Source organism: Trichoplax adhaerens, genomic scaffold, assembly GCF_000150275.1.
Source record: "Trichoplax adhaerens TRIADscaffold_2 genomic scaffold, whole genome shotgun sequence".
Lineage (NCBI taxonomy): Eukaryota > Metazoa > Placozoa > Uniplacotomia > Trichoplacea > Trichoplacidae > Trichoplax > Trichoplax adhaerens.
The window spans coordinates 8,639,300-8,660,687 of NW_002060944.1; the positions used below are offsets into that span (position 1 = coordinate 8,639,300).

At 32.0% G+C, this 21,388-nt stretch overlaps 3 protein-coding genes across 3 annotated transcripts; 1 reads left to right on the plus strand and 2 right to left on the minus strand.

Moving 5' to 3' along the window:
* Window positions 1-1,407: 1,407 nt before the first annotated feature.
* On the plus strand, window positions 1,408-3,050 carry TRIADDRAFT_21576 (uncharacterized protein; the record flags this gene model as incomplete). The annotated part of the gene is made up of 7 exons (XM_002109617.1): window positions 1,408-1,479; window positions 1,649-1,726; window positions 1,858-1,945; window positions 2,031-2,148; window positions 2,244-2,348; window positions 2,448-2,703; window positions 2,844-3,050. Coding segments are annotated over 7 exons (924 nt in total), but the record flags the coding sequence as incomplete, so codon positions are not given.
* Window positions 3,051-5,606: 2,556 nt separating this feature from the next.
* TRIADDRAFT_53884 (uncharacterized protein) lies at window positions 5,607-7,884 on the minus strand (the record flags this gene model as incomplete). Its single annotated transcript, XM_002110132.1, has 3 exons — window positions 5,607-5,857; window positions 6,322-6,405; window positions 6,768-7,884. 3 exons carry the CDS (start codon window positions 7,882-7,884, stop codon window positions 5,607-5,609), a joined length of 1,452 nt encoding a protein of 483 aa, XP_002110168.1.
* Window positions 7,885-10,485: 2,601 nt separating this feature from the next.
* Window positions 10,486-19,804, minus strand: TRIADDRAFT_53885 (uncharacterized protein; the record flags this gene model as incomplete). Its single annotated transcript, XM_002110133.1, has 10 exons — window positions 10,486-10,700; window positions 10,937-11,074; window positions 11,421-11,585; window positions 11,804-11,911; window positions 12,025-12,129; window positions 12,687-12,903; window positions 13,175-13,238; window positions 14,837-14,932; window positions 17,696-17,739; window positions 18,953-19,804. The coding sequence occupies 10 exons, from the start codon at window positions 19,802-19,804 to the stop codon at window positions 10,486-10,488; spliced, it is 2,004 nt and encodes a 667-aa protein (XP_002110169.1).
* Window positions 19,805-21,388: the final 1,584 nt, after the last annotated feature.

Sequence of the window (21,388 nt, forward strand, 5' to 3'; positions counted from 1 at the left end):
CACCATCCATGTCACAAAGTAAGCAAAAGCGTTGGAGTAAGGTAAGATGATACTGCGTTTGTGAAATACAATACATTTGGTTATATAACACTAAATATACATACTAGTGCACATTAGAGGATAAAATCCAAAATAGTTTGCTACTTTTGCTAAATAATTATAGTAACCGATTACGACAGTCAATAAATTGTAATACTCGAATTTTTGGTTTAAATTCTAGCGTGGGAAAGAGCCATTAGGAGAATTTGGTAGTGGTAGGACTATCCCTGAAAAAGAAGTAAGTATTGGATAACTATTTTTTCTGAAATTTTGTAGTACCCGAAAATATCGTCATTCGTTAGAAATATACTGCAACTAATTGCATATAGTGCATATATATATTTACTTAACCGCAAATTGGAATCAAATTTATAATTGGGTTTATGGGACTTTAGGAATAGATTAATAATATCAACTGCTCCAGCTTGTGTTCATATAAAGTATTCTTGTATTTACTAGGGCTACTTGTATAAACGTAGTGGAAGCTTAGATAAAAAGAAAAAGAAATATGCCGTACTCGGTCAAGGCCAACTGACTTATTTTCCCAGCTTCCAGGTAATTAGCAATAGTGTTTTTACTTGCAAGATCATAGAAATTAGTAACATTGTGGTTAAAATTAGTCATACTAATTTTTAATTTGCCAATATTCTATCAGGATTATCAAAATAACACCCACGGTAAAGCAATCTACTTGCAAAATGTATGTGTAAAAGTCAAATCACAAAGTAGATCGAGTATTAGCAAGAATCACAACCATGCAGGTAGACGTAATAAGATTATATCTGATAGATTATATATCTACGAGCCTATCGTCATTGCTTGTCAGTTAATGTGTTACTTAGTCACTTACGCTAGGATACTAAAGCATTAGCAACTTTTTCTAGATTTGTTTTACTGATAACTAATGTTGTTACTCCGCCTGTAGAGCCTAGTGGTTCTGGTAACACAAAAATTGAATCAAAATCAAGCAGTGAATCCGCAATTGGAGCTTTAATAATGTCGAACAGTAAATTATTAGGCGGCGAAGATTCGTTAGTTTATAGTAGTGGATCTACTACGCCGGTCATGACTAGGAAAAAGAAATCCAAATCAAATATCAAGAACGCTGATAGTTTCGCAGCCTTTGACGGTATTTAAGATTTTAATTGACGGAGAGTCATGCATTGCTTATATTATTTAGTTCCTACTGTAAACTTAGATGTTAAGCTTAGCTAGTATACAACACTTTGTTGTTTTCCGATATTACCGTGCAACATCTTTAGCTGATTTGGTAGGCTCTAGCGTTTAAATTTATTGGACTATAACGTTGCCTTACAGTTCTAGCTTTGCTTACTGAGTAAGTGTATTTGATGCGTTAATTTTGCAGACGATGACGGCTATACCTTTACTATTGTATCTTCTAATGAACAATCATGGCAGTTTGAAGTGAAAAACTTAACGGTATTCGTAACTTTCAATGAATTTTATGCCCTATTGCTATAGACCATTCCCTGGTGCATTTATCTATCTTATTTAGTATGGCATCGTCTTATTCGCTAGATTTACGTTGCTATTTAATGAAATTTTTAGTTTTTGTGTTATAGTCTAACTTTAAGGATATTTTTCAAAGGAGAGAGACGAATGGATTACTGGTATTCAGGAACAAATTATGCAATCCTTACAGAGTGCTCCCAGTCGCAAGAACACGGTATAACTATTGATTTCGATAACGAAAATTATAAGTGTTAAATATGTATGATTACTGTGCGACTAATCTCGATAAATATATACATTCAAGGATTCAATAGCGAATAACATGTTCAAAAATTTTACTTTTAGTTGGATGATGTAAATAGCGAAATCGCGATAGTTCGAACATTGAGAAAAGTTAATGGAAATTTCAAATGTGTCGATTGTAGATCTGAAAGTAATAGATGCTTCTTTCCATAACAGTTAATTTTCTACAACTGTTACATCATTTTGACTTTTTTTCGTTATCACTTTGATTCCAGATCCAGATTGGGCTTCTTTAAATTTAGGAACCTTAATGTGTATCGAATGTTCAGGTCTACATCGTAATTTAGGAGCTCATATTTCAAGAGTTAGATCGTTGACTTTAGATTCTTGGCCGTAAGTCAATAAAATTGTTGCTTAGTGATGTCTTATAAGTCTAAAGAAATGATCTAAATTGGAAATATTTTTTTAAATACTCCAATATTTTTCAGGGCTATTAATCTATCCGTAATGAGTGCCATTGGCAATCATACGGCCAATAAAGTCTGGGAAGCAAATTTTCACAATCATACCAAAATAGATTCAAAATCTTCTAGGTAGAATGCGCAAATATAGTGGATATTTATACTTTTATGCGTATTGTAGGATATTTTGCATCTATATACTAACGTAGATTTTACTTAATCATTAAATAGAGAAGATAAGGAAAAATTTATCCGCGCAAAATATGAACAGAAATTATTCTTGGCACCACTGCCGGACAGCAAAACTAGTCTCTCGACACAGCTGATTAAGGCAGTTCTTAAAAATGATTTACAACACTTTCTTCGCGTCCTGGCTTATTGTACACCGGACGATATTAATAAGAAATATAAGCTTAATGATAGTAGGACTGCTCTTCACTTCAGCTGCGCTGTCGCCAATCCGGTGATGGCTCAACTACTGATATGGGTAAGAAATTCAACATTAGCATATAGTAAATTGAAATTACCTTGATATTAGTTAGCCAACTTAATCCTAAATTTCTCTTGGCGCACAATTTATAACATCACACTACTCAAGAGTAAAATGATTGTTTTTTGCTATCCTAGAATAATATCGATACTACATTGCAAGACAGTCATGGTTATACCGCTAATGATTATGCTCGTGCTGCAAATTCTGACGAATGCATTGAAGTTCTAGTCAGTAACGATTCATCACAAGAAACATCTACTGCTAAGACGTTATATCTTACTAAAGAATTATTTGTCACAAGTAATAAGGAAAGAGATCGAAATCATAGCAGTATAGTTTAAAAAATTAGTTTAGATATCTAGAATCTATAGGCAGTTTATTGAAGCAATTTAAGTGACTATTTTCTCTTCAATACAAGAACCTCATCTTTCCATGAGGACTTCACAAAATGAATAGTGTTTATATATGTATGCATATTTGTGGATTTTGTGGTTGGCCAGAAAAAGGAGAGATATTTTCAAGGGCATCATGGTTAAATAGAAAGAGTTCTCGACGGTAAAGATATGCCGAAATTTTTTGCAATTCGCTTCTGTTTGTACACTCTCGAGCTAATTATTATAATTATAAATGAATTACTACTATTGAATCTTTGGTAAAGACACGAATGTTCTAGTAAATGGAAGGGATATCACAACTATTATTGGACAGTGAATATATTATACGCAAAAAATATACGAATATCTATCATTTCGACCAATGGCAGTTATAAATTCACATTTAAGAACTTTATTCTAATACGTGTAATTGTCGCAACTTCAAGATTGCTGCTAGTTTGGTTGTTAAGAAATTAATATACGATAGGACAAAATGGTTTCCTTTATGGGTTGTGTAATCGTAATCTAAATCACATTTGATTATCCGCTGCATATAATTCTAAAACTAATTGGCAATCCATGAAATAGAGCAATACTACTGACATTATGATTCACCATTATGTGTATTCTGGTTATTCTGGTTATAAAAGCATCAAACCTGACGAATGAAAACAAAATTAGGGTGCAAATTTTGCCTACATCTCAATATTTTAGTAACTCTCTAACATAGCACTGAATACACAACACTTATTAATGCGATATTTCCGATTTAAATGACTCTAAGTAAACTACTGTACTGTTGTGTAATCATCATTAGATATTGTTTAAAATAATCAATACTGTTAAATGCTCCAGACCATCTATAAATAGAGCGTGGTATTAATTATATATGTCTATATGTAATTGACTAAAATAGGAATATCTATCGTTACAGTGACTAGAATTTATAAACGTCCTCTCGAGTATCTTTAGCCATCTCATAATTCTTATTGGATGGAAAAATTGTTGGCATAGATAAACGCATAAAATGTTCATGAATTACATGTTATAGTTTTATTTGATACTATTTCTATCAAAAAATTTTTAATTTGTATGGTGTCAGTTTATTCTCAGTTACTATTTGCATTGCCAATTTCTTAAACTTTAATTATTTAGAAAGATAATAGATTTAATGTACAGCTGATTTTTAGTAAACTTTGGTTCGCTTGCATGATAAAACTAAACCAAATATAAGCAGTTATTAAGCTCAGACGATAGTATTTCTTAGATGCTATGGCTGATTGAGTTTCACTGTAACTAAGTAATTTCTTTTATAGTTGCAGATATGGCTGTATTGAATTATGAAAAATTTGTACGTGGATTTATATATGTTATATATGTGTAAAGCGATTAGTACTGCTCTATACCAGCTAGACAAACAGAAAATACCTCTTCCGCTAAAAATTCACATCTTGATTTAAAAATTAAAATTGATCAAATGAGCTTTGCCTTCCCTAAATCCACTTTATGATCTTTTCTCAGAGAAATTGTCGTCTTCAGCTTTTAGGTCAAAAACTGTTTACCACACCGTCATAAAAAAATTGGTATAACCATCTGTGTATATTAAATGCTGATTAAAATGCTGTTGCTATCTAAGTTCTTGCGTTAGTGGATGGACTTTATTAATACCTACTTCGATAGTCGTGTCAAATGATCGATACAGCGTACAGTGTTTCAAATATGCACTGTTCATTTGAACATTAATTCTTGCATGACAAACTAATGGATAGCTAAAGATTAAACGAAAATATTTTATTATCAAATTACATAGTGATTAAGAGCTCATAATATTTATATTGTGTTATTTCATGTTAAAATTCTAGTCTGATGACTATGTTACCGATTTTAAGTGATATATCATCAGAATGCAATACTACCAATTCAATCGTATCTCTTTTGCATACATTCGCTTATATCAGCATATTAAATAAATTCTACGTTGCTAGCATGGTCACTATGAGAATAGCATTAAGTTATAGCCCTTTAGACATTTGTTTAGGCAATAAAGAATAGTTACTTGACGATGTAAATGTATAAAGAAGGTAAGTACTATACAATAGTTAGCATAAGAATTACTATCCAACAATCATACAAGTAACTTGTTACATTTTTATTCACACAGAGGAACAAGCGGATAACATTGATGGAAATCTTATAAAATTTTTAAATAACAGTTTTTGGGGTTACTTTATGGTATCTGTTAACAGTAAACAGATTTCAAACTGTTTATGATATCTTAAAGCAATAACTCAGGACTTTTAAAAACTTTCCTCATCTTTCACTTCTGATAAATCATAATCAATTATCTATGCATGAAAATGGAAATCAATAATCATAATGAACTCATTGTTAGTGAGAGCTTTAAACAATTCATGGATGGAAATTATGTGTATAAATCAGATACAAGCATTAAATGGTAGCGGATTTACAAATAAAATCTATATCAAATGTACTACTCTCTGTTGATTAGTAAAATTCGCCACTTCAAGAATTTACACCATTAGCAGCTATATGATCGTCATTAATATGTACGTAAAACGAAGTAGAACGTTGTCGACGACGATCAACGTGTATTATTGATGTTAATGCTAATGGTATGATTGTAAGGGAAGCCATAGTTATGAAAACAGTTGTGATTGCAGTGCGAACTGTTGCTGAATATATACCGTTAGCAATAGCAGAAGCAAGGAGCGATGTTAAAACTTCTGTAGCTGATATAAAGCCAAACATTTTACCTGGGATAAGATAATACGAAATCAGTACATTAGAAGAAAATCTTCAATATCGCCGTTTGGCAAAAGCGTTTGATCACTCAAGCATAGCTAAGTCACTCTTAAACAGAAAAATTTCAATCAATCAGATCTTTGCCGACAAAACTAATTTCAGATTCTGTCACTAAAGTAGAGAAATCATTCACATGAGAACAAAACCATTCAAGATACAAGCTCAAGAGTTAGTAGCAACTACCGCTTCTGTTAAACTATAGCTGTCTATTAGGAATTCAAATAGCTATATTTCCTTTCTACCAGTTACAGCGGTTTGACAATGTACTAAAGTAAAATGTTGTAATGTCACTGTGCTATTCTTATTTTTGTGCAGCTAGTACATTTTGTGATTACTATATCAAACTTAGAAGATTCGTGCGCATCATCACGATAGCAAGCCAATTATATCTAAACAAGAGTATCTCAGCGCTTACCTAATTCGTCCTGGTTAACAATCTTTGATAACATAGCACGGCAACTAGGTATCGCCATTCCAGTTAATCCATCAATGATGGAGCCTAGTAAAGTTATACAGGATAAATCAATATCAAAATAGCAAGCACCAAAAAAGTTGCAAATATTTTTAATTTAAGATTGGCAATATGAGTACAGTATATATATATACTGGTATATGCTGTATATATTATAATTGAATAAGAATGCCTATAAGCGACATCCATTTACGTTAACTCTGCTAATAGACTAATGCATTTGGTGTCCAGTATGCATTGATTATTAAGTTATGTATCTATTTCACTCTAGATATATTTGAATTCTTTAATTTAACATCAATTATGCTAGATACTGTATACTAATAATAATGGAAACGATTCCAGTCTATGATTATAAACTACACATCATTATTGGTGAATGCAGTTACCGATGAAAACAATTGACGGTGATCGTATAAATCCAATGTACAACCATGAAGCAGTTGATGATAGTACACCAATCATAATTAAGCTTGTATCATTAAAATGTAAAATTTTGGATAGAATTGGCATAACTATAATTGCTGCTATTCCGTTCAAACATAGTTTTAGTGCTACAATGTCACCAATACTCGTTGGTGTCAACGAGAGCGGTGGGTGTTTTAGGTAAACGTAAATGATGTTATTAAAAGCATTGAAAATGATGACATTGAGGAAAAATATGGCGACCAACAAGATTAAATGAATCCGTAAGTGGCCAACACGAGGTTTGATAATCACTTTATAGCTGGCTTGAAAATTACGCATTGAAAAAAATGTGGAACAGCGATTCTGATCTGGAGTATCAACTTGCTGATTGTCGTTAGGATCTGTTGGACGATAGGATTCGGTTATGACAAATATGATGTATAAAATTAAGCAAAAATAAATGATTACATTGGCCCAAAATGGAGGTAAAAACCCAGCCGTATCTAGCCATCGACCAGAAATAAAATTAGCCATTGATCCACCTATAAATGTCATGGATTCTAAAATACCAATTCGTGAACTACGCGTGTCACCATGACTAATATCAGAGATGTAAGAAAAAACAGCCATTAATAACGTTGGATAATTGCCAAAGAATCCTGAAATAGCTGATCCAATGTACATGTACGGCACTGGCTTGTCAATTAGATAAGCATTAATGAGAAAGATGACATTTTTAATACCAGCACCAATACATGGCAATATCATGACCACTTTACGGCCAAGTTTATCAGATAAATTGCCTAGAATGATAGACGCACAAACTGATGGAATAATAAATGATAAATTCAAGTAGAAAATATACGTTGAAGTCTGACTTTCAATACTATTTTCAGTGGTATTATCCAATCGAATAGAGGAATTGGAGCAAATACTTAAGGGTAAATAATTTAAGCAAACTTTACGTCGTATTAAAAACATGACTAGAGCATATTCTGAAAATTGGCAGAACATGAACAAGAATAATACTGGCTCAACGGTGATACTGCGTGGGATTTTGGCCAGCGTTGACAACCAATTCGATCTTTCAACTGCCATCTTGGAGGATAACCTTTCTTCTCCAGTATAAAATCAATGCAATGGAACAAGATTGTCTCTAATTTGTCTTTAAATAAAGTGAAAATGGGATGTTGAAATGGTTTAGAGTTGAATTTTTCCCTTTTTCCTCTATCCTGTACTAGGTCAATCCAGCAGACTTTAGCACGATGTTTCGCTCGTCTTTGAAATCAATGAAAAATGCAATATTCCAGTGACACAAGATGAAATCAATCCGTATAGTCTGTACCACCATACGATACTTTACTAGCTCTATCTACAGTCTAGTTTGTTTTTAAATAAAGTGAAAATGGGATGTTGAAATGATTCAGATATGAATTTTTCCCTTTTTCCTCTATCCTGTACTAGGTTAATCCAGCAGACTTTAGCACGATGTCCACTCGTCTTTGAAACCAATAAAAAATGCAATTTTTCAGTGACACAAGATGAAATCAATCCTTTTGATGCGTCTAGTCTGTACGACCATACAAGACTTTACTAGCTCTATCTACAGTCTAATTTGTCTTTAAATAAAGCGAAAATGGGATGTTGAAATGATTCAGAGTTGAATTTTTCCTCTATCCTGTACTAGGTTAATCCAGCAGACTTTAGCACGATGTCCGCTCGTCTTTGAAATCAATGAAAAATGCAATTTTCCAGTGACACAAGATGAAATCAATCCTTTTGATGCGTCTAGTCTGTATCACCATACAAGACTTTACCAGCTCTATCTACAGTCTAATTTGTCTTTAAATAAAGTGAAAATGGGATGTTGAAATGGTTCAGAGTTGAATTTTTCCCTTTTTCCCCTATCCTGTACTAGGTCAATCCAGCAGACTTTAGCACGATGTCCGCTCGTCTTTGAAATCAATGAAAAATGCAATTTTCCAGCGACACAAGATGAAATCAATCCTTTTGATGCGTCTAGTCTGTACCACCATACAAGACTTTACTAGCTCTATCTACAGTCGAATAGTCAAGTTTGAATATCGTATAAGCTGAACTAGCCAGAAAAGAGTTATAGCGCTATTTTAGTTGCCAAATCCTTGCAGCTTTCTCGGACATAAATTTATTCCTTGTCGTCCATTTTCTTTGGCAGAGAGACAAAGTGCTGGTGACTGGTACGAGTCAGTCTACACCTAGCTGACCTGACACGGTCACTGCACATTGGCCAATCGTACACACAGCTCCGTCCATCCATGTCGTCCATGCTAGAAGAAGGGTGCCATCCAATGCAGGCCTGCTCGCATCGAATATTGAATACATAAAAGCAATGGCAGGCTCTCGATCAGCATCCAGCTAGGGATAAGTCTTGCAATCTTATTCAAAAACGAATTTTATGCAAGTAAACGTATCGGAAGTAGTTTTGACTGCCATTAGACAGGAATTAGTTTATAAAGGATGAGGGAATTTATCTAAATCTAATTTGGCTTTTAACTTATTGCCTCCTTGTATGGCTGAACACTTTCAACAAAGTGAACGAAAAAAAATCGAGATTCAAGTACTTGGGTAGATTGCACAGTTTTACATGTCTATCTAGAAAGCTATTGAGGAAAAGCAAAAGAAGAACGAGATAGGGAATCTGGCCTAGAGTGGAACTAACAGTTTCTGAAGAATGCGGTAGTTTATAAGATTATTATACCATATTTACCTACACTGAACGTTGTCGTACTATACCCGGTAGTCGGCCCTTAAAATCAATCTGTGTTTCATAAATATTAGATGGAAAAAAATAGTTTAGGAAGGACATGCCATGGTACCGGTGCGCCTAACAAGATCGCTCCACGACATCGGATTGCATTAAAGATAGACGGATAATTCGCTTAATCTTATATTAATTAAGGATAGCTTACAGTTACGTCGAGGCGATAGCAAGGTCATAGAAATTGAGTTTTAGCAAATAAAAGGGGAAATTGAGTTTAATTAGCCCATAATCATGCAGATTTAATTTCACTAAATTTACCTAACCTTTCACATGAACTGATTTATTGGAGTATTCGCACGAAATGGGGTAGAAATACCAGGTGCTGCACGTTGTAGATCAACGGCGGTGCAAAGTTAAATCGCTACTTAGCTCACTTATGAGCGATGAAGCAATAAAGTTATAAAAATAATGATACTACTAACAATTTAACCAATATCCTCTTATAAATATTATAATCGCTTTTATTTCAGATAGGAGATTAGACTTAATATCAGTAGTCAAGATCGACTGCTATACAATAAAAACAAGTAAAAACTATCATCTCGTGTTCTTTAAAAAACGACATACACCTTTCAAATCACAGAAAAGAGCTGTAAATTTAATTATCAAGATATTTATGACTGACCATGAAGGCATTAATTAAAATAGTTATCACGATCATACAAAGAAGTTACAAAATAATTTTTAGAAGAGTTCTTGAAGAACTATCTGATTTCTTATTATGATCATCTAAATCCTACGATGGCTTATTATGAGCGTAATAGAACCGTATACGAGCATATACTCAATTCATCTTTTAAAATAAGCTTGCAAAACTCACTAAAAAAGATTGCAAGCCAGCATTTCAGGCTATTTACGTCATTAACTTTGAACGTATTACAGTGATAATATAAAATAAATTAATTATCAGGGCTATCAAAGCTCGTCTTTGTTGAGTTTCTACTTAATGTCGCTGACTGGGATCTTGTCTCTTTAAATTCGTATTCATTGGCAATTCTTGGCCGAAGATGTAAAGGCACCAATCGACTATGTGATAGCGATCGAGTTTTACAAGCAGCTATTTTACGTGCGCTGGATAAAAGTGGCTTAACGAAATTCTGCGGAGATTCTCCTCCTGTATTATCACGATAGTAATATTGAATTTGAGCTCATATTCGGAATATAGTAATTAGAATAATTTCATTCTCATGCGCTATTAAAAAAGTTATCACATATAGTATTAAAATGACGTTACTAATAGATTATGTCCATTACTCCTCTTGCTGTAAGATACACAACTATTTAATTTAAATAACCTAAAGCTCTTTGTATAAGTCATGTATCCGTATGCATCATGATTTATAAAATTACCTGCAGCTTTGTTGCTGATAGCTACAGCGGTATGTATGATATCGACATCGGATGCAATAGCGCTTTCCTCCCGATTGAAATTGAAATCATCTATCCCCGACGTTACAGAATCATTATCTTTGATACCTAGATTTTTGACTGTAACAGAGAATTAGGATAGACCACGTTAATATTCAATTATGAATCTGAATCAATCTTCTATTATTACGACACCAGCAAACTGATCAATATGCAAAAGTCTTCTGTTGTGAAACGATCATTTCTAAAGATACTTATTCGATAGATAGAAGATTTTTTTTGGGGGGGGGGGGGGCGCTAACAGTATAAAGTAACTCGCGATTCTTATTATTGAACAACAAGTTTAAAATGCACTAAATATCTGAAATTGTAGAGATTATCCGTCTTATACACTATTTCGTTACGTAGAAATAACTTCATTTCAAAACTGGGTAAAATATAGGACTTGTACACCGATCACACTTACTCTTACTACTTCGGCCATTTATTGGTGGCAATGGCCATCGCAGTTGTGGACTACCGACTCTTGAATTCGATGTTTGAATAGAATTGGATATAGAATTGGTATCAAAGTCGCAAATATCGGATATATGGAAATTTTTAGACGTTTTCGGCTCTTGATGATTATTTTCTACATTAATAATTGCAAATATTAACTAAAAGATGATAGATAGCACAGATTTAATGAAGGTAATATACTAATAACATTTCATGAAAGCTGTCGAAATGCCTGCAAATTTGACAGGATCAATTACTTTGAGCAATTAAGTGCATGCACGACCGCATTAGTACCCGTCAAAACTTTTATTGGTCGACCTGGTAGATGTACAGTAGATATTTACACATTACCTCTTGACCAGAAGAAATCATGATCGAAATGTATTCTAGCAGTTGCTACAGCTGCTGTAGGAGGTCTTTCTATTTGAGCTAGGAATGCCACAGAGCAAACTTGCCCCACTAAAATTACGACAATAAGAAATTTAATAGAATATAAACCTCAACTGAATTACGAAATTCATAAAGTACTTCAAGATAATAATTTCTATTCGTTAACTACGTAATCTGCTGACCTGGATATATCAAGGCAGATTTTAACAAGCTATTTTGGTAACTTGTATGATCTACAGCTGTTTTTAATTTGCCAACTTCTGTTTTATAATCTCTCCATTCATTAGCTAAAGTAAAAAGATAAATCAAAAATTGATGAAAAAGTCTAAACATATTATTCAGAATTTAACGTCTGTGGTTGTTAAAATTTTCCAAATTGAAATTATTCAAGTCAATCGATGCTAGTAATATTGATACAATATATTTGGATATTTTTTATACATATTTCTATTCATTCATTTTTATTTTTTATGTATTCATTTATTAATTAAGATGGAAAAAGGTACATTTATAGATGATCATAATCATATTCATTCTTTAAGATAATCTTCATGTTAATGATTATACTACAAATAAGCTGATTTGAACATATAATAGTATACGATCTAGTTTATATTCAATATCTCATTCAAATTCTACATTACTCAAAGAATCAATATTTTCTCATTAGTGATGTGTAATACAATTGGACTGCGTCATCTACGAAAAATTAAGCTATCACACTTGACGTTCAATATAAATTAATAATTTTTGTCATTTATTCCTGAGTTAGTATCGTACTTAAAAACTTTCAAATCATAATATTAGCGATGATAATGTCTATGCATTTCCAATATTGACTTACCAACTGATGTCGTGTGAAACAGCATTCTGGGACGATAATCAAAAAATGTAAAGAATCGACTAAGAACGCAACGATACTTTTTTCTATAGTGGCGTCGCATGAAAGCGTACATAAAAGGATTAAAGATCATATTAAGGCCAGCTAGATAAATTCGAATAATATCGACGGAGATGATACTAATTGTTAAACTGCCGAATCGACTCCACAAAATAAGGATCTAGTAGATAGAATAAAGGAAAAGGACATACATTATTTCAAGTCGTCTACCAAAAATTAATCATGTAAATCTCTAATAAAAGTGCGATAGCATATACTAATTATAATTTAAATTATACTTTATAAATGTTAAGGACCATATAAAGTTATTCAGTAACATTAATTTGAAGTAATACTGTTTAAAATGATACTATTTTGGTCCAAATATTCTACTGTGAAATAATAAGTTGATAAGTAATAATGATTCTCCTGATAGCAGTTTATGAGCTTACTTTATTTAAGATGACCAACTGTCTAATTAACACTAAATAAATGATATTCTGCAGGTAAATCATTCTACGATGAAAGAAATTAACTGAAAAGCTATTCGTCCTTGAGTGACAGTTGATAAATCTATCATTTAATGACGTATGTTGTAGGGTACGAGATAGATTATAAAGAATTGCTGACTTGGTTGTTATACCGCGATATTCACATTTAGTGATTGATGCTGTAAATTTTGCGTTCAAAGATTCTATTTAATTTAAATGACTTTGATCATAATTATGAGAGGTTTACTAGATGTAATGATTTAATAATTAATAGATTAGTATACCAGGTATATTATGTTATATCTAGACGTGATACCGAAGTTTAAAGACTATAAGCTAATCATCTAATCACGATAGTATAAGCGAGCTGTAATAGAACAAGGCTGAACATTGAGGATTGAAGATTATATATCATTAGTTCATTCTTTAATTTCAGTAATATATTCGCTAATTTAATTCGAACAGAGTACGATACTAAGCTCATTATTTACAAGCTCCTTATTAGTTATTTATCACAAATAATGTAAGTTTAGTCAACAAAGAGAAAAGCCAAACTAAGTGTTAAGAGTAGTTGCGATATTTAGTTTCGATTAAGGTTAGCATGATACAAACTAAACTAAATATCTAGACTCAAAAGTTATCAGTTTCTTAGATGATCGCATTAATATAATTTCAGTACAATATCAGAATGGTAGCCTATATTTGGAGATCAACTGTTTTGATAATTACTTTTATTTGACATAAGATAGCGCGATACTGGACCGATGGTCTAGAGCTAGGTATTACTAATTTCTTATGATAGATATAGCGATTGCTAATTGTTTTTATCAGGTAAGTTCAGCATGTACTAAATAACGAATTAGAAGCATTAATTATATTATTTATGGGATTATTAGATTACTTTAACTATCAAGAAATAGAAATCTAGATGTTTAGTAAAATCACGTTATTAGTAATTTGTCTACTAGTTCATCTAATTTTTCATTTTCAGGCAATATTGCCGTTAAATTTGATCAAGCTCACATTTTGATAATACAGTAATCAACGTCGATACTTAGTGCATGCACATATAAATACGTAAGAATGGTAGTACGACGGAGAAATTTTCCATTATGAAACAAAATAAGTAGTTATACCGACACTCCTTATATTCAAATACCTTTAGTAATTATGACGTCTTGATTAAAGTGCTATTACGTAAACGGAAACAGCACCTGCCCGCCTGATTGTACTGATTCAATATAAATCATTTTTACGTCTACATATTACATCTGATCTAATTCGAATAGCCCCCTCCCCTCATTTACATTATCTCGCACTTAGACATCTTTAATAGTTATCATTAAAAATTAAACAATATAAGTGAATTTTGATAAATACTAAATTGCTTCTTACAGATCAATTATAGGATTTGGGTTTAATTTTTCAGGATATTATCAATCTACATAGGAATTTAAAATCTTCTACACCATTCCTCTTGTTTTTAATTAGTGAAATTTCAGTCTTGTCAATCAGTATTACCAAATTGCTAATTCTAGTAGGTCATCGGAAATTAAATAAATACTGACCCTAGCTTATTTCTAGATAAGATCGATACTGAAGTAATAAACCAAATCGACTTACATTAAATCCGTCATTGCTTTTGCATTATACGGCAATATTGTATCTGCATTGATAGTTGAGCTATTTTGACTGATGGTAAGAAGATCTAGTTTCCAGCTAGTTGATATGATTAAAATACTTAATTTAAAACAGAAATTTAATCAGGATCTTGTGGTATGATATCTAGAATAGAAAGCTGGAACCTCACGCTGAGTGGTAATGATATAACGTTCTTGTTAAAGTTGATTAAGAATCCATTTTAATAGTAGATTAGAATTACTTTTTATCTTCTCTATTACATCAAGAAAGCAGAATATCGGGCATAAGGTCTCTTTATACCAACATAAATTTTGGTAAGAGATCAGTAAAACAATTTGAAAGGTATCTGAGCTGTAAGATTAGATGTAGCACTGCTTCATATGTTAAATGATGCTGTGATCATATTCTATACTGTATTTCTACATTTGGTTTTAAAAGTTTTATATATTTGCTTTTAAGAGCTGGTTATACCTTAAGCTAAGGCTAATGCTATGATAAACTTAATATTACTTATATTTTGATATTATAACTAGTTTCCAATAAATATTACTAGATCGACATAGGGAGGCGCAAGATCAGCGTTCTCTTTATTAATACTAGACGTATCGGGGAATTTAGCTTTACAGTAATGCATATTGGGAATCGAAGGAATTAAATCTGTCCTTCTGTAACTGTTACTGCAATGCATTATAACGCTTATCCTGTACTAGCATACTCTTAATGTATTTATAATAAATTATGAGAAATTATTCATGAAAGCGCAAATATCAATTTACTTTCGTCTTTTAATAGATTTGATACTACGTGTCTATTAGAAATTTTGTTAGATTCTTCTTATTTTGACACATATTAGACAAATAGAAGAAATCGATTAAAAATTTAAATTGAAACAATGAGCCCTTTTAAAAATCTCACGATACCTAGAATTAGATAATTTCAGTCAAATAATAATCTACTGCAGCGGAACTTGTAACTTTAAGTTACTTCAGTATGAGTATTGCAGTAATTAATAGTTACAATATCAAATGATAATTTTCGATTGAAATCATGGACTATTAGGGGAATTTCCTACCAAACTAAGGATTAGATGTTGATACGTATATCAAATAGCAATCCAATTTATTGGAATTTTAAACTTCAAATTAGTCTAGTTGGAGTAGCTACAGTATTGATTGTCTTCTATGTAAATCATAAAACTTCCGGTTACATTGAAGCTAAGTCATGAAAGGCCCTTTTCCTCTTTAGAATTGAATGTTTATTGATCAACTGAAATCTGAATATCGGAATTGTATTACTTACTGTATATAATGTACGTGTAGCACCGCGTAAATTTCAAGATTCCTTCAGTATTAAGTTAACTAGCTGAGTAATACCTTAGTTATAAGTCCTAAGTAGTATAGGAAGTAGTAATAATTTGTATGATGATTCTACAGTCCTAAGTATTAGGATAATTATCCGCTTTATCTTAGCCGGACGTCGTTTCTGGGTTCGACAAATTTTCAAGTAAGAAATTACTATATAAAGAGTAGAGACTGCTAGATATATGATTTGTATAGAACTGTGATTGATTGAAAATTGGCCAAGTCCGATTATCCGGTTTATCTTAGTCACTTTCGACTGTTCTTACGAGGAAGGAGAAGTGATTTATGACGAATCTGCCAGAACGTGATTTGCATAGCGGTTTAATAAACCTTTTAAATTTGAATCCTATATCTGTGTCGGCTATTCTTATTGTGAGATAAGATTGTGCTTTGCTAACTCTAGCAAATTGATCAAATATAAGTGAAGTGAAGTAAGAGAGATCTTACAGTAAGCTAGAAGAAGAATTATTGCAAGCGCAGTTGCTCCTATATTACGTATGGCAGTCTTCGGTTAAAGTCCAAAGGCTAGTCATTAAATCTTTTATAATATTTATAATTAAATCTTAGTTAGTCTAGTAATAGTCCAAAGGCTGGTCTTTAAATCTTTTATATTAGCGTAATAGGTTTAAACTCGCACCGATAGCTATCCATAAGATGTAGTATGCAATAAAAACTAAAAAAATATTGACATTACTGCTAATACTTTTTTATCTTTCTGATCCTGCCAAATAATCATGTTCAATAGCATCGCAATGCTAATCAGCTCTTCTTATTGATAGATTAGTCTAGATTGCTATTTGGTAATGATAGCCACGATTGCGATTTAAATCTAGCTGTATTCTGCTACTGCATAAGGTAATGTAGACTGCGAATAAAAATTCCAAGATTTATGGAATTGCTTTAAAATCATTCTACCCTCGTAGTGAATGCAAAGCCAGAAAAATTGAATGACATTCCTCAAAATTAAATGTTTATCTGTGGACATCAATTAGATTGATATTACCTTGCAATTATACGCCTCTAGAATGAGGAAACTGAGGGTTTACAGAAAAGGATGTCATTAATTACCGTACTGTATAATAAAAGATCTGACCTCAAAACAGCAATATTTTATCATTATCAAAACTATCACCATTTTCAGCATTGAACTGTAGGATAGAGAGCTAGAAAATGGAGGGAAAATGATAGCTTAAGTATAAATTTTAGTTATTTTATCTCGTTTACAGCTATGAATTCATTTCTCACTTATTACTGACCATAAATTATTCAGTTATATCAATATAAAACATTTTAAACGTTGCACTAATGTTTGTGAAATTATCCTGCCAAAGGCAAAGCATTTCCACTAACAGATTTTATGACAACCATGGATATCAAAGAAAATTGCATATATAGCATTATATTTTGTCCTAACGTTTTAACTCAATCTCAGATAAGCTCATTCTCTATCCGTTCAAAATTGTCATTTTATTATTGATACCGGCTGCAAGTAGGCATAATTCCCTTAATAATTCCAATTTCAGTCTAAGAAGTAGATTGAAGCCCAGAAATACAAGCACACCATCGGTTGTTTTAACCGTATTTTTACACCTTCATTAGGTGGAATGATTCAAGTAGGATCAAAGTGTAATGGTGCCGATTTCAATAGAATTCTTTCCTAAGTTCTTCTATTGTACTTTATATCAGTTTTATTCTGAACTGTCTTCTATTTGAGAAAAGATAAGCCATTTTGAAATGATTGAAAATCCTTACTCTTAAAGTCTATTCATCCCCAATGAGACAGATGTTTGTTGTTTTGAAGTTGATAGAATCAATAAATGAGATATTGTCCGAGGAAAAGTATACCTTACGGATCTATTTATAGTGGTTTTCCTTTCTAATAATTGTCCTTTTAGAAGTTTTTTTTAAAATAACTGATAATATCATTTACCAAAGTATAGTATTATGCGCATAATTAGTCTACATTACGTGTAAATTATAACGCTATCTATAACACAAAAGAAAATATTGCTTATATCCCATCATAATGCTAGAAGAAGATTCAAATATTTGAGTATTCAACCAGTACGAGAACGAACTCGACAGAAATTAAACTTTCCCTCTCCTGTAATATCTCAAAATTAAGTCAATTTAAATTGAGATTAAAAAAAGGTTATTGAGCAACATAAGCGAGCTATTCTGCAATAGCTGATTCTAACGGCTTTTTGTAGTGAAGATGGGTTCTATGTTCGATAGTGGTGTATTCATTATCCACTTGATTGATAATGATTTGAAAATATTAAGAAAATCTCTAGCCCAATAGAGGTGTCTATGTTAGGAGCGGTAAATCGCACCTTCTTGAAATTGGCAAGCATAGTCTAATAAACCTTAATATAAGCTCTACTGCAACTTACACACAAGCATCTTTTCTCGTCTTATTACCATGGTGTCAAAAATTAAATTACAAAGGACATCAATATAAGTGATAGAGTTTAAATTAAATGTGATATGGTACACATAGGTGCTTTATCTTTGTCTTGTGTTGCACTAATTACTCAGAGTTTTTCTCATATTTTAGATTAGCAAGGAAAATAAAACTGTTGAAGAGGAAAGCATCGCTATATAAATTTCCTCTCTTATTATATTAATCAATTGAAGCCATCCGAGAAATCAATAAATAAAAAGTATAGTAGAACGATAACCATTGAATATCAAGGCAAGAAAAAACAAAAATAAAAATTATTAATGCAAGACTTACCTGTACTGGGACGAAGGATAGGATAAAGAATAAGGATACTAATCGTAGATGTTTTGCGTATTTATATTCATTATAAGATAGATTAAAATAACGTGATGCTGAACGTGTTAGACCAGTAGTTGTTGTTGCTGCAGTTAAAGTACTAACAGCAGCTGTCCTTAAACCCATTTCAATCGATGGAGAGATTTTATTATTAGACTTCTTATGAAAGTAACGCATGACAACAGTATTACTAGTGACTGTGACTGCAACGGCAAACAATGTTTCAACTAAATAAAATATTACTAAAATAGTTATAGGCCATGATGGGTTAGACCAATTAATTTGGCAGCTTGCATATTTAGGGCAGGTAATAACCACATCGCCAGTAATTATCGGAAGAACTGCAATAGCTACACAATAAGTGGATAAAATAGCTAAACTTCGTATAATTTTACCTATAGTGAAATGATTACGATAATAGACAGGAAATGCGACTGCTAAACAACGTTCTAACGCAGCCATCGTGGTGATAAACATCGATAAGCGAAAGAATAGCAATGATGTAAAGGTAACCCAGTAACAGATACCAATTCGAATCCATTCACTATGCCATAAAAAATCAAAAATGACAAAAAGAAAGACTGAAATGGGGGTTAATAAATCAGTAATAGCTAATAATGCCAAAACGATATCGGGTGCTTTACGATTTTTCATCATAGATATTACAATTAATGTGATACAATTGGATATAATAATAAAAATAGAAACGATAGCGATAGCGATAGCTTGAGCGATAATGTACCAAGGATAATTATCGCTCCGATGATCTCCATCGGTTGATGTCGTGTTATTGCAGTTGATTAGAATCATGTCCAGAAAGGAAAGGTTAACCTTGAGTTGATCGATAATAAACTCAAGGTTGAAAACAAAGTATAATACAGTCAATTGGCATGGATTAGTAGATTATTACAAGATATTTTATTGATGATGTTATAGGCTAAGTAAGAGCTTACGTTGTTGGTTTTGATCAAAAGTGATTAATTATCGACAAGAATAATGAATGGACTTGGCAGTAAATATTCAACAACAGATAATTTTCACTACAATATATTGATATTCAACAATTTTAGTACGATTGTGATGGCCGCGATGATATAATAGAAATTCCAGAAGAGAAAAAGGTCTATACGACGTATTGGATGGATATAATTAATGCTGTTAAACTTGTCGATTTACCAGCACTACTTGTCACGGTTAGAATAGTTAGGTTGAAAAAGGTTGTTCGTAAGATGAGCGACTATCAAGCTCTTATTAGTCGACCTTTCTGCTAAAGGATCCTTATTGATGATACAACATTGTAATAGTTGCAAAGGTGGACGAATGAGTTTAATATTATTCCTGATTTTATCTATTTGATCTAAGTCTTTAATAATTGAAAAGAAAGTTCTTTAGCAAGAATAAATCGGCCACGTAAGGTATAATGAACTTTTCGATTTGTTAGGATTACTTGTAATTTTGGTACAGGCATAAGTAATGATAAAATCTATCCAGGGGTTTCCAAAACTTGTCCTTTATCTTTCGTCAATAAGTTCTTAAGTTGGTACGTTTTACTAATACTTTACTATAAACTTTGTAACATAAATTGCCTTTAAAATTGATTGTTGATCCCAAAGATGAAACATTGATTAGAGATTACAATTAATTTGGAGTAGCTAATATTGTAATTCCCAGCGTTGACAAGGAATAAATCACCAACTAATTTTTCATCATGACTATTTTCTTGGATTAAATTTAAAGTCGAGCTAAATTCAATAATGGCAATAATGACTATCCGATATTGAAAAGCAATAAAATAACTTTGTTAATGGACTTGCTAGGAGACTTGTTTAAAGTCAAATTAATATTGTACAGTAATTAATTCTCAATGTAGTCATGGATAATAGTATAGCTGATGATAAATAAAATATGCTTGTTGATGAAATATTAAATAGATAAGTCAGGATGATTAAATCGACACAAAAGAGACAATTAGTGCTTAGACTGCCAAGAGTATAATGATGGATTTTTTTTGACTTGTTGGTAGAAATTAATTGGATGAAGAGATTGATGAATTACTTTTCTTGTCTATTTTAATTGATTATTAATATTGCCGTATTGAATGTTTAATCTAAATCCAATGTTAATCAAATCAACTGTGTGATGATTGCTTTCTTGACTACCAACATGAATAGGATAAAATATACATAGAAATCATTATAAAAATTAAAAAAAAACCACAGTAAAGACGAACTGAATTTGGCTCTTACGCCGTTTGTTTCCTTTTCGCTTTTTCTGTCAGTGATCTATATGAGGCTTGGTATTGATGTTATTTTCGTCAAAGAGATATTTACTAAAAGTAGTGAGATAGCTTCAATTCTTTTACTGTAAATCAATGCAAAACTTTGTACTAAAATG